The 14,019-nt window shown below is 50.2% G+C and overlaps 1 protein-coding gene across 2 annotated transcripts in view; it reads left to right on the top strand.

Moving 5' to 3' along the window:
* Ptgfrn (prostaglandin F2 receptor inhibitor) overlaps positions 1–14,019 on the top strand; it is a 75,058-nt gene that overhangs the window by 31,113 nt on the left and 29,926 nt on the right. For both annotated transcript variants that reach the window (XM_042279607.2, XM_006989089.4), the window contains exons 2-4: positions 1,693–2,061; positions 4,681–5,094; positions 8,879–9,259. In XM_042279607.2, the coding sequence (XP_042135541.2) occupies positions 1,693–2,061; positions 4,681–5,094; positions 8,879–9,259 (1,164 nt within the window). The remainder of the gene's footprint in view (positions 1–1,692; positions 2,062–4,680; positions 5,095–8,878; positions 9,260–14,019) is intronic.

Raw genomic sequence — 14,019 nt, 5'->3', positions numbered from 1 at the left:
TCATTTAAAATTCCATTTTTAAAAGCACACACAACCACTATAAATTCATTTTGGAATCCACTAATAGGCGGCCACAGAGTTTGAAAAACATGAATTACACCAGCAATAAACAAGCAGCCCTGGTGCGCTGGCTTCCTGGGAATGATGCTGTCTGTAGACTAGGTGGCTTCAACAAGAGACCCCTTTCCCTGCAAGCTAGAGGTCAAAGCAAGGTGGCCAGAGTCTGTGCCTTCTAAGGGCTGGGAGGGAGGATTGGGCCGGCAGCCTCTTCTGAGTCTGTGTTGGCTGGCTGCCAGTCTGGGGTATTCTTACCTCTCGGGTGCCTCCCCTTGATCTCCCCCTCCATCCGCTGTGCATTATTCTCCCTGTGTGTCCAAATTAGCTCCCCTTTAAGGACACCAGTCATACTGGCTCAGAGGCCTACCCTATGCCATATGACCGCATCACAGCTTGCCTGATGACATCCTCTGTGACCCTGTTCCCAATTAAGGCTGTGTTCTGACATACTGGATTTCAGGATTCAGCGTATGAATTTTGGGTGAGGCACACACAGATCAGCTCATCACAGATGAGAGAAATACAATAGTGACCACAGGAAGCCCCATCATATTGAACCCACATTGCATAGAGGACTCCCGGTTATGCCGTCTTATCTTATTTTATAATCAAGGAAACCAAACCAAGAGAGATTTTCTTCTGATCTCCTTGATTCAGAGCCCATGTTATCTCCTGACTCATGGCTCTACCTGTTTGCAGAATATCAAGAGAGAGGTACACTTAGTCATTTGGTCTCAATGGAAATGCAAAATCCAGGTCGTAAACACTACAGGATTGTGCTGAATGGAGTTCATTGTAGTGAGACCCTCTGAAGGGGCAGGCAGGTGCCTGTCCCCGAGGGCCCTGCCCCAGAGGTCTGTGGCCCCCAGGCTCTCCTGGCAGGTCATGCCCGCCAACCGCCAACCGTTGGTTCTGTCCACTCCGTTCCTTCCCCACCACAAGTTGCTGTTTTCCTGACAACACCAGGCGGCCTCCCTCCCTCCCTCCCTCCCTCCGAGCTTCCCCATCCGCCTCTGAATTTAGATCAGGGTGAAGAGTACAGGGAAGGAAATGAGCCAGAAAATAGAAAATTAATACTTGGTGGAATTGTCATATTTTAAAAATAATTTATAACCAATGTCAGATAACAGGAGTTAAATCATTTTATCAGCAGGCTGCTCGAGGATTTGAAAATTGGCATCCATCATTATAAATCGGGTCTTGGGAATGGTCTCCAGGGATGCAGGTTGATGTGGGGTGGGCAGGAATGTAAATATGTGCTGATCTGGGTCCTTTTCTTTCACACAGACCCTTCCCAAATCTCATTGCATGATAATGGCATGTTAAACGCTAACAGGAGAGACAAAGCTATTTGAGGCCATAGTTAGCCCACTTTTCATATTTAGTCTGCCTGTCAGCTCTGGGGAACTGGTTCTGTGGAAGACATTCATTTCAAGGTGCTACTTCCAACCCATAATTTCAGATTTCAGGAGTGGGTTCATCCTCTTCTATGGGGGTTCCATTTTTTTTTTTTTGAGATTCAGATGCCACATTCTACCCTTGGGCCCCTGAGCAGACGTGCCCTTCAGAAGTCCCTTTCCTACCAAGAAGGGCCTCCACGATTAAAGGTCCACCTTTCATTTCCTGTCGTTACAGCTGTTTGCCGTGGCCGTGTGGTGAGAGTCCCTGCGGGCAGCCTGGTTCGAGTGGTGGGCACCGAACTGGTGATCCCCTGTAACGTCAGCGACTACGATGGCCCCAGCGAGCAAAACTTTGACTGGAGCTTCTCGTCTTCGGGGAGCAGCTTTGTGGAGCTGGCCAGCACCTGGGAAGTGGGCTTCCCAGCACAGCTGTACCGGGAGCGGCTGCAGCGGGGCGACATCCTGTTGAGGAGAACTGCCAATGATGCCGTGGAGCTGCACATAAAGAACGTCCAGCCCTCAGACCAGGGCCACTACAAGTGCTCAACCCCGAGCACGGACGCCACCGTCCAGGGCAACTATGAGGACACGGTGCAGGTTAAAGGTACAGTCCTCCCCCGGGGCCAGACCTTCCTCTGCCATTCTGCTGCTGTAGAGAGACTCAGTTTCCCCTGTCCATCGCAGTGATGGTGTCTTACCTCATGATAGGCAGAGGGTGGACCAGGTGACCCCTGGCAGCCTCTTTCCCTTTCCCAGTATAATTCTAACGCATCCTGTGGCCGGTGAAGGGTAGGCACCGTGGTGTGGTCACCTGTGAGAGCCCGGCTCTGGATCCAGCTTGCCTGTGCCGTCGGCTCCTGGCTCTGCCACTCGTCAGCTAAATGGCTCCTGGCTCACCCCATGCCTCAGCTTCCTCTGTCCAACAGAGCTTGCCTTAAAAGGTCTGGGGACAGGAGAGCTAGCCATGCCAGGCCTCTCCCGCCATGTCATAGCAAGTATTCAGCTTAAAGACAAGCTGGAGGGCATTGCCTAGGAGGTTCAGCTTTATGGGAGAAATAGGTAGCTCCAAGTTGCTGTCTTTTTCTCTGGGACCCTCTTGAGCTAATGTTTGTTTGCAGCAGAAGTTGTGCTTGCTGTTTATAGATGATAAGACCACGTGGTTACAGCTGTTTGATGAACCCAGCTGTGCAAAGCTGACATCATAGGTGTCTGGAATATCTTGGGTTCGGGTTTTCCTTGTCTTGTAAGTGCTGTTGGACTTGCTCCCGCGTTCAATGATCTGAATCCGGTGAAGAAGACAGGGCAGGCTAGTTCCCTCATTTACACATGAGATGGGAGTGCATAGGTTAATTACTTGCTTAAAATGACACAGCTCGTTAGTGAGTGAGCAAGAAGAAGCTGTTTTCATTTGAGGCTAGCAAAACAAGAAACATAATTATTGTTATTATTAGTTGTACATTTATTTGGGCCCTGCTTTGTTTCTGAAAATATTTGTATCGGGGCAGGAGTGTGTATAATTACCTGGAAAGTAGAAAATGGTAATAGAAAAGGAATGGGCCGATCCAGGCACCCACCCTGCCGTGGTTGGTAGAAACCGATCCTGCTCAGCTCTTGCTGTTCCTTCACCAAACCAGGAGGGGATGAAATGCCAGCCACACCCATCAAGTAGGAACCAAAGCATTAAGCCACCAAATCTACCTCTTCCATCCTCCCATGAAAGGTACAGAATGTAGGTGGGTGTGGTGGCGTGCACCTGTAAACCTAGTGCTTGGGAAGCTGAGGCAGGAGGATTGAAACTTTGAGGCTAGCCTGGGCTAGTTCAAAGCTAGCTTGAGCTACATAGTGAGACTCCATGGGGAGGGGGTGGGGATTGGGGTATAGGAAACGCGAAAGTTCAGTGGTAGAGTGATTGCCTAGATATGTAAGGCCCTGGATTTGACTTCTAGAATTGGGGGGAGGGGGGGTCCTGACCTTTTTTTTTTCTTGCAAGACTTCCCCTAAGGCACTTTTGCACTGAGTTAAGCAGACAACAGATCACCCCTCCCTCAGTCAGACACTCTTGTGACTTAACTGTAAGAAGTGGAGGGTGACAGAGCCCCTACCCCTCCCCAGTATCTGCCTGTTTCCTTACCGGTCTTTGAAGGCAAGAGAGGCAAGAAGAGGCTTTTCTTGGCTCAGGAGAGCAGAAGGACAGTGTGAGAGGCTGGCTGGCTGCCGAGATAGAGTCTCTGGCAGGAGCCCGACGTGGTCCAGCATCTGTCTGGCCTTCAACTTCACAGGTCCTGAAGCTGCCTCAGTGAGGAGCTGGCCTTGAGAATGAAGCCGTGCTAGCCACACCCACAGACTGATGTATGTACTGGAAGGCCACTCTATTAGGGCTGTAGAAGGGATGGACCTGTGGGAAGTGTTCTTCTGAAGGAGCAACGTGCCTGTTATCTGAGTGTGGGCTTGGAAGGTTTTCCCAGCCCTTGGTAGACAGCCCCCACCTGACTCTTACCAGATCACCAGCATCGGCCGCCGTCCCTTCTCCTGAACCCACCCTCTTTTCTAGACTGTAGCAGTGGTGGCTTCTCCCCGTTGGTGCTAAGAATTAGCAGCAGAACGGTCAGCATTTCTTGGCCCCTGCCTGTCCTGTGGATGTCCTACTCAGGACACGAGCCACAGGCAGCTCCTGCCGTCATCTCTCTCCCTGGAGATCCTGAGTCTTGGCAGCTCACTTGTCTCTAGAGTGCAGGCTCCTCCTCCAGTCCCGTGTCCTAACCGAAGTATTGTTTGGGCATTGTGCCAGTCTGTTTCATCCTGGTGCCGGGCACTGTCCTGCCCTGCCACTCTAGGCACTGTCCTGGCATTCACTGGACTCCTCTTGGCTCCGTGAAGCAGGTACAGTCATCATCCTCCTTTCTGGGAAACTGAGGCACAGAGCTCAAGGTAAACCTGCATCATGGTGACCGAAACAACTCACAAACCCATTTTAGCTGGAGTTTCATTATTGTCGCATTTTTCTTTTTTGCTTTCCCAAGTCGGAAAGTCGTTTGAGATCATGGGTAGATCAGAGTAGATGACTTGCCTCTCTAGGCCTTAGAACCAGAAATGGAGTGAGGACTCTTTCTTAGGTAGCTGCCGTGGCTCAAGGCCAGAGTCATGGGATAGGTAGCCTGTTCCTTCCTGATGGGACAGGACCAGTGGTGACCACTGACTGACACCTTCCCTCTGTCCTCCACAGTGCTGGCAGATGCCCTGGCGGTGGGCCCCAGCTCCCGGCCTCCTCCAGGCCTGAGCCTGCGTGAGGGGGAGCCTTTTGAGCTCCGCTGTGTCGCCTCGACCACGTCACCGTTGCACACTCACCTGGCACTTCGGTGGGAGCTGCACCGCGGCCCAGCGCTCCGCAGCATCATAGCCCTGAGCCACGAGGGCAGGTTTCACCCAGGCCCTGGCTATGAGCAGCGCTACCACAGTGGGGATGTACGCCTGGACACCGCGGGCAGCGACGCCTACCGCCTCTCTGTGGCCCGGGCGCTCTCTGCAGACCAGGGATCCTACAGGTGTGTGGTCAGCGAGTGGATCACAGAGCAAGGCAGCTGGCAAGAAATCCAGGAGAAAGCTGTGGAAGTGGCTACCGTGGTGATCCAGCCGACAGGTGAGGTTTTGAAAACGGGTCACCAGTGACCGGTTACGGGACTAGACCAGGAAAGGGCTAACCCCGCTTCCCCTCCTTGGGCAAGGGGAGCAGAGTGGTGTTGGTAGCTTGGGGAAGAGTATCTCTGCTGTGAGCGGTGTGCTGGTACTAGTTTTGCCTTCCTGCAAACCTGGGAACCTGGGCTGTTGCTCACCGTGTAGAGGAAGGACTCAGAGGTGAAGAATGACGTCCTGTCAGGGCCCACCTGATGTTCCCTGGAGGTATGGGGACATTCGTTCACACCTGCTGCTTTGGCTTTTGCTTGTTTACTATTCCCTTGAGTCCTTGGGTGTGCCTTCCCTGGTGGCTGTGGTGTTGTGTGTGTGTGTGGCTGACTCCAAACCCCTTGCCAGTGTGGCCCCCTGGACGTGCCTTTCCACCCCCATCAGGTGCACCATCCCCGGCCGAGTGACACACGCCCCATGGATGAGGTTTCTTCCTGCTTCCTGTGCCATATGTACTCCAGAAAGTCCAGCCATGGTCCATATAAATTAATCTTTGTCCTGCAATTTGCAAATCTACCCCCTTTTAAAATCTCCGACTACAGAAACAAGATAGAAGAGACGTATTACGGAGTACACAAAAACAGAAGAAAATTGAGAGAAAACAATTATTGACCTACTCTTCAACAAGCATTGGTAGGGAGCCTACTGATTTCAGTACTGTGCCTGGCCCTGGCCCCCGAGCTACTGCGGGCTCAATCCCAGGGGACTGGAGCCTGAAGCTCCAGAGTCCAAAGAGACCGTGGCAGGTTAATGTCACTGCTGGCGATATCTGGGCATGCTTGGTTGTCTAAGAGTCTACCATCTTCAGATCGCAGTCTTCCCTGCTTCCTGGGAGACCTTGGCCGGACTCACTCCCTACGCAAGAATGTGAGTGTGTGGCCTGCTCTGTTCACTGGGAAGGAAAGTGGGAAGCTGTAACCAGTGATTGCTTTTGTAGCTTGCATGGTCCTGGGCAGCATTCCCCGCATCTGAAAATGAGTGTGACTGTCTTCATGAGTGACTTGCGGCAGCCGAGGTGTGGCCATTACTGTGGGCCTTGGCTCCCTTGGCTGCAAAAATGACTTTCCAGATGGACTAAGGTCACCTTCTGTAGCCAAAGTGACTGGAGTCTGCCATAGGAAACCTCTAGCCATTCAGTGTTTACCAAGCAACTACTTGACTGAGGCAGGAGGGCTACACCGTTTAATGGAGGGATTTCAGTCGGGAAGGTGGTGCTTGTTTCAAACATACCACAAACCCATAGCATCTAGTTACATGACTGGGACTCAAGACTGGGTCATGCAGCTCCATCCTGAGACTGAGGCTGCACCTCTTCTCTGGTTTCGAACTCAGAGCCTCCCACTTGCTAGGCAAGCACCTATGGCTTAGCTATATTGATTGCCCTTTTGATTTTGGGGTAGGACCTTGCTAAGTTCCGCCAGCAGGCCTTGAACTTGTGCTCTTCCAGCCTCAGCTTCCAGAATGGCTAGGATCGCAAGCCTGCACCAGCATACTTGGCCTTGTGATCTTTTCCTGTATGATGGGACTCTTTGACAGCCTTGTGAAGCCCGGAACTCTCTTAATTCGTGAAACATAATACATAAGGTGACGGGAAAGAATTATACTGGAGTGGTTATCAAAATATCTTTAAGACAAATTTGTTTTATACTAAATTATACTTCATTATTAACACATGAATAATAAGCCATATTGGCAGGCCTAACAGCCCTCATAATTTCTAGGGAGCAGTGAATGCAAATGATGTTTCCTATGTCTACAGCTCCTGTCAAGTGATGTATGAAGATATGTTATTTCTGTTGAGGACCGAGCCCCCAAGCCATCCTATCCCGCCTTGTTGCTTTTATAAAGGGAAGATTTGTAATGTATCAGCAAAGGTTCATGAAAATGAAAGTAGGAATGGATCTTCCCATCCACATGCCCAGACTCCATGTGTAGTCCACTTGGTAATAATGTGTAAATTTTCGGTGCACTGTAGGTTAAGAATCCCTGTGCGCGAGGGCTGTGAGCTCGCTTGCATGTGCCTCCACTTCCCTGGCCTCCTTCCTCTCTCCCTCCATCCTTGTAGCCCTCTTCCTCTACTTATTTATGTGTTTCGACAGGGTCTTGCTGACCTCACACTCACAGGCTTATCTTGAACTCACAGAGATCTGCCTGCCTCTGCCTCCCAAGTGCTGGGGTTGCAGACACGTCTCTCCATCCCCGGCCGAGGGATGGTCTTTTGTTTATTATCAGCCTGGGCATGGGTTGCAGGTGCTTGCTCATGTCCTCTGACCACGGTGGCGTTGTAAATGGCACAGAGCCGCTCAGGTAGCAAAGCTGTGTCACCCATGGGGCAGGTCCTCCCTATGGTGGGAGTGGCTGGTGATACAAATCTTAGTATGTAACTTGAGGATTTAGCAACAGTCTACAAGAGAAAACCTGGATTGCCACAGGCTTTGCCCAGGTCTCCTCTTGCATTCTGAATCCTTAGAACTGTCCCCTCCCTCCCCCACCCCCCACTCTAGTTCATCTCCCATTGCCAAACCCTGCAATCTGGAATACCAGGACCCATGGTTACCGATCGGACAGATACTTAGCCGCTTTCACCCAGAGAGTGGACCGCACAGCTGAACAGACATTGGTGGACCCTAGGAAGGCATTTCTTGATCTATACAGAGGAGAGAGAGAGGGACGAACCAGACTTTTAAACTCTTTTTCCTCATATTGTGTCCACCCCATTCTCTGTCCTGTGTTGGGATGGATGTTGAACTTGGCTTGAAACAGTTATTTGAAATATCGTCAAGATTTGGAAGTATTCACAAGGAAGCAGTATCTGTTGGAGGGCATGGGCTTGGTGTTGTCTGGACACTAGCCTTTGTCCCTGAGCTTCCTGGCAACGGCAGTGGATGCTGAACGGGTTCTGCTGGAAGGTGGGGACTGTGTCTCACTTGACTCCACTGGGAGAAGTTGGCTGTCATTGAGTGACGGTTCCCAGAGCATCACTGTAGCGTGAATTCTTCCACTCTGATTACAGATGTTCGACATTTTAAAAACTCCCTGAATAGACTACAATATTTCCATTTAAAAGCTTTGACAGTGGAATACTAAACAAGACCTTCCTTGAGTCTGTGACACCCAATACTTTAAGGCTTCCCCTAAATATAGGTTACTTTTAATTGTCCACAGTCATGAGAGGATGGTGGCATGGAGAATGCAGAACTCATTGGGTTGGGGGTTTAGAGTATGTCTCATGTTTGACTTTCAGCTGGGCATGTCTAATGAAATGACAGTCTACGTGCATCACATTGTGAAGGACTGACTCATGAGGAGAGATGTCTGGTTTCACTTTCCTGGCTCATCTGTATAGGGTTTTCCACCCCCACCCCCAGGGTGCTGGAGCCAGTGATGGTAGAGGAGGGCGCTACCATGGAACCACTGGGCTTCAGTCTCCGTGTCAGTAAGATGACCATAACAGTACCCACCTCACATTGTTAATTTCAGAATTAATGTCCAGTAAGTACATAAAAGCAATATAAGTGTTTGCTGGTGTTCATTGCTTCTCTTTTCCAAAACCAATTTAGTGTGTGTCATGAATTTATTCATTAACTATTCCTCAAGTGCTTTCAACTGCACAAAGCCTTCTAATTTTAACACAATAAATCAGTTTAAAAGGAGGTGATCTAGAGGGTGGTAAGGGGAAGGGAGGGTCTGGAAAGGGCAAACCACTCGATCACTTGACAGACTTGATTTTCCTCTTTTAGCGCTGCAGTTGGCTGTGCCCAGGACAGTGTCTGTGACTGAAGGGAAGGACCTGGACCTTTCTTGCAACATCACGACAGACCGGGTGGATGATGTCCGACCCGAGGTGACATGGTACTTCAGAAAGACACCCGATGCCTCCTTGCTTGCCTCCCACATGCTGGCTCGGCTGGACCGTGACTCCCTGGTACACAGTTCACCACACGTTGCTCTCAGCCATGTGGATACCCGCTCCTACCATCTACTGGTGCGAGATGCTAGCAAAGAAAACTCTGGGTACTACCTTTGCCTCGTGGCCCTCTGGGCTCCCGGACACAACAGGAGCTGGCACAAGGTGGCAGAGGCCATGTCTGCCCCGGCTGGTGTAAGCGTGACCTGGCTAGGTGAGTAGCTTGAAGAGCGCCTTTTAAGCCGTCTGCCTAATTCTTCCTGTGCACTCGGGAAGCCCGTGGTATGCTGGGCATTCTGCCTCGTTTAGATGTTTGGATCAGACAAGTGTCCTTGAGCTCCCCGGCTCCCGGGCTGGAGGGTAGCATGACAGACTCAAACAGCCTGGCCAGCGAGGGAAAGCGTGCTGATGTTTGTTCCAGTACCTTTGCTGGAGAATGTGGGTTCCTTTGTGGTTGAGAGCCACCTGCCTGTGAGAGCTGAGCTAGCTGAATGACTCTTTGTGGTGGCTCTTCGTTGAGGGGAGAGACAGCCATCTTCTTCTCCTTACTTAGGCATTTGTGCCCTGGGCTAGTGCGTCCTGAAGCGCAACGAGAAAGAGCAGTCACCTCCTCCAGCTACCAAGAATGTTCTCTCCTCCTCCTGCTTTGGAAGCCCACAGTGGTTTTCTCTGCAGATACAGTTTACAGTAGCGGCCATCCACCTCCCTGTCTCTCCTCAGGCTCTCAGCCCAGGCGCTGCTCCCTTGGTGGAGGGGCAGAGGGGTCATCTCACCCCATGTTTTATAGCAGTTTGTAACATGGGAGGATGACTGATGTGTCCTCATAATGTTACCCCATTGTCATACATGTGATCCCTTATCACATATGTTATTGTGGTCATGTTCTACCTTGTCATATGTCAACTGATAGATCCTCATCTTGCCATCGTGTGTGCTCTCTGGAGAGTGCTCACTTTGTCATGTGTGTGCTCCCTTGGGACTCCTCACTTTACCATGTGTGTGCTCCCTTGGGACTCCTCACTTTACCATGCATGTGTTCCCTGCTGTCCTCACTTTACCATGCAAGGTCTCTTCACCTTGTCTTCCATGTGATTGCTGTCTTACCTGTGAATCCCGCTGTGTCCTCGCCTTAGGAATGATTTGACTCGACTTCCTGCGTGCCCTCTTTCTCATCTCTTTTTCCCTGTGTCTGCCCACAGGGAGGAGTGTGTCCTAGCCCTTCCTGTTGTTCATCAAGGCTTGTAATTGCAGTCCGGCTTAGGAGGGATGGGCCTGTGGGGTGCGGCTCGCTCCCCACCGGCATCATTTCCCAGCGGCCAGGCCTGTGGTCAGCTCTTCTGCTTCCAGTGCTGTGGGCCTGACCAAGGCATTTGAGTTTTTTGTTAAGAAGGCAGCACAGATCTTAAAGGCCAGGAAATGACTTCCCCTTCTGCCTGATGCTAAACCTCCTCCTGCATGTGCACGTCTTCAGCTCCCATAGAGTTCTTCTCTACCTTCCAGAGAGGTCCTCTACTAGCTCAAGGGTGAGCTCCCTGTCTGGCTGTCCCTAACAAGCCTCTCTTTGGCACAGATGGGAACTTGGCAAGTGGTAACAGGGGGGTGCAGGGGGAAGAGTCCTTAGAGAGTATGCAGTAGGAAAAGTCCAATCAGGGCTGAGATAGGGTGAGCGGGGTGTGGGGGTGCTAGTCAGCCCCACGAGCAAAATGGAGCTTTGATATCTGGAGGGCGAAAGGAGCAGGCTTATCTGGAAAGCTTTCATTCCCGCAGTCAGAAGCCTGCACGAGCGAGCAAGCGAGCGAGGCGCACTGTGAAGTCCTGAGCTGGAACAATGCTGGCCCAGCTAGGACTCTCCTTAGCAACCTTCAAAATAAAACAGATGTTGTCAGCACCAAGAGAAGAGTTTTCATCTCTGGAGTTGAATCTGTCTCCTGGCTCTGATCCTAGTGCATTGTGTGGCTCTGTTAAATTCCCACTCTGGCTCTCTCCCCTCCTCTCCCCTCCAACTTCTGAATCCTAGCTCCAGGATTTTTTTTTTTTTTTTGAAAATTCTGCCTGCACTTCAATTCGAGGGCTTCTTTGAAGTCCTGGCGTATTGATCCCACATACCCTGGGGGAAGTATAGGCACTGTCAGACATCAGGGGCAAGCTCTGGGAGGGAACGGGCTTTGGAACGGGAAGGGATTTGTCGGTGACGCGTTCTCCAGAGATCGAGAGCAATAAAGAGGCTAAACTGTGGGAAAGACTCCTTTATTATCCCAAGGATCCTGCCACTTGTTTTCCTGCAGCGTGCCAGCGCCGTTGTGAGAGTCATCTGTGCGCGTCTCCAGTGCACTAGACCTCCAGTGGAACCCAGCCCTTCCTGCCCGTGCTTTACACGGAACAGGCGCTCCATCAGCGTTGGCTGAGTGGGGGGGAAAATGTCAGCCCCAACCCACAGATCACATAAAACCTATGCAGATAAAAACCAGACATGTATGTGGGCCTAGCCAGGGCTGAGAATAGTCAGAGACCCTTGTGCACACGGGAACTCACCCGGAGTGGAAATACTGTGGAAGACAACTGTGCTCTTCTCTTTCTGCCTCTTAAGTCTTCCCTCCTCTTCCCTGTCGGTGACTCATGCTTTGCAGCTGCGTGGACACTCGTCTGGAGACGACTCAGGCCCGACTACAGCCACAGGCCTTTAGTCACAGTCTGCAGACTGCATTCTCTGCCCAGATCCTGAGGCAACTAGCTGACTTTAAATGTTGTCTCTAGAGATGTAGTTTGTGCATGCCATCAAATACAATTGAGCCTGTGTAGGATAATGAAGATGTGACACCCCCCCCCCCAAAAAAAAAAGCCAGGAAGACAGATGACCTGCTTAGAGTTGTGTGACATGGACTGTTGTCACAGAGGCATTTTTTTTGGGGGGGGGGAGGGGATGAGGCAGGGCTTCTCTGTGTAACTGTCCTGGCTGTCCTAGAACTTACTCATTCCATAGACCAGGCTGGCCTTGAACTCACAGAGATCTGCCCGCCTCTGCCTCCTGAGTGCTGGGATTAAAGGCGTGCGTCACCACCACCCAGCTCACAGGGGCATTGTTAAGAAAGTTGGACCCCTGTGCAGATATGACACAGCACTCAGTTTTGCACTGGACATGTTAAGAATTATAATTACCGTTATTGGACACTTACTTTTTCAGGCACTGATGGAGAACTTCCTATGCACTAAATGGTCAGGTGGGAAGTGCTATTGACCATCTTTGGAAAATGTACTCTTCTCCCAGTGGGAGCTAAACATGAGGCTAATTTTTGTTTGGGAGTGGCTTAGAATTATGGCCTGGGTTGAGTCTGTCCTAAGCATTGTTGTTGTATGTGGGGCATATCTTTGGCTTTGGAAATCAGCTTCACCACCTGAGATGGCCAGCATCAAGTCTTGAAGATGAGCTGTTCCTGTCTTCGTCTTCAGAGCTGTTGTGCCGACTGATGAGGGGGTGGGATGGTCGTCTCAGGTCGGTCGTGTTACATGGGCCTGATAGTGATGGTCTGAAAAGCGAAAGATCCTTCGTAGCAGGGCAGGGATTTTTTTTTGTTTGTTTTGTTTTGTTTTTCGAGACAGGGTTTCTCTGTGTAGCTTTGCGCCTTTCCTGGGACTCACTTGGTAGCCCAAGCTGGCCTCGAACTCACAGAGATCCGCCTGGCTCTGCCTCCTGAGTGCTGGGATTAAAGGCGTGTGCCACCACCGCCCGGCCAGGGATTTTTTTTTAAAGAGGGTCTAAAAAAGATCTTTTGCTACGATTTGTGTCCACCTTTGAAGGAGGAAAAGATATAAGTTGGTTTGCAAAATGAAGAACAAAGCAGCTGACATAAAAATATAATCAAGATCAAAAGGGGCGAAGAGAATCTAAGAATAGATATTGCGAGGTGGTTGGGATGAATTAGTTGCTGCATTTGAGCGCTGAATTTGTGAGTTTGGAAATCGAGACAAAAAGATGTGATTATCCAGTTCTCTGAGGAAAGAAAACATAAACTCTTTCAGAGAGGCAAACTTTTTCTTGGCACTGAATTTGTCCCATGCTCTTTCATTTCGGGGGCAGTGGATAATAATTTAATGGACAGTGCTTTCGACTGTTCTTTTACCAAAGGCCTTCGGTGATTGTTCAAATGGATGTTTCTTATACCCACACTTTCTCAGAGCCGAGGGTATGAGTTCTAAGTGTGGAAAGGAGTTTTTCTTGTAAAGAACTTGAATTGCTTCAGGAAACAAATGTTGCTTTGTGTTGATCCAATTTAGTGTATGGCTAAAATGTAGAGAGCCAAGCAGAATGGCCAGTTAATCCGCACATTAAGCCATCTCTCTCTGCTATCAGATATCTTAAACGAGCCTTTGGCAAGAGTTGGATACTAATCAGTTTATGGTTGAGCTCTCAGCCCAAAGTACCAGACTTCTGCGGTGTTAATTAGAGATGGTTCCAAAGGCTTGGGATGGGGCGGGAGGGGGGCAGAGCTGAGCTCCACTGTTCAGTCTTAAGAACCTGATTTGCATTCTCCCCCACCGGAGAACCATCCCCTCTTCAGCAGTGTGCCAGCAAGGAGGGCAATTATTTTTTCTTTAAAAGGACTGTTAATCTGCTAAGTACTTAGAAGAAATTTGAATTCTGTGCTGTCTCTAGGACATCCTGTTTAGATCTATGGAATTTATAGCATGGCTATTGCCCATGTCTGTCCAGGATTATTCCAGAAGTGTAAGTGGTGGAGCATTGGTGTCAGAGAGACTTGTGGGGTTTTCTTGGTTTAATAGGAAAATGCATCAAGGGCTTAGCATAGTAGCTGGTGTTATATGCTTGGTACATTCTTTGGTGGTAGTGATGATGATTTAGTAGTCCTCGAGGGTCTTCTCCACCAAGTCGTTAGCCAGTTGGGATGTAGGAATATGTGTTTGGGCACCGGGGATTCCAGCATGGAGGAACCGGGAGTGTATATCCCGGAAGTAGCA

This window comes from Peromyscus maniculatus, chromosome 6 (assembly GCF_049852395.1).
Source record: "Peromyscus maniculatus bairdii isolate BWxNUB_F1_BW_parent chromosome 6, HU_Pman_BW_mat_3.1, whole genome shotgun sequence".
NCBI classification, from domain to species: domain Eukaryota; kingdom Metazoa; phylum Chordata; class Mammalia; order Rodentia; family Cricetidae; genus Peromyscus; species Peromyscus maniculatus.
This window is presented reverse-complemented; position numbering and strand designations above follow the sequence as displayed.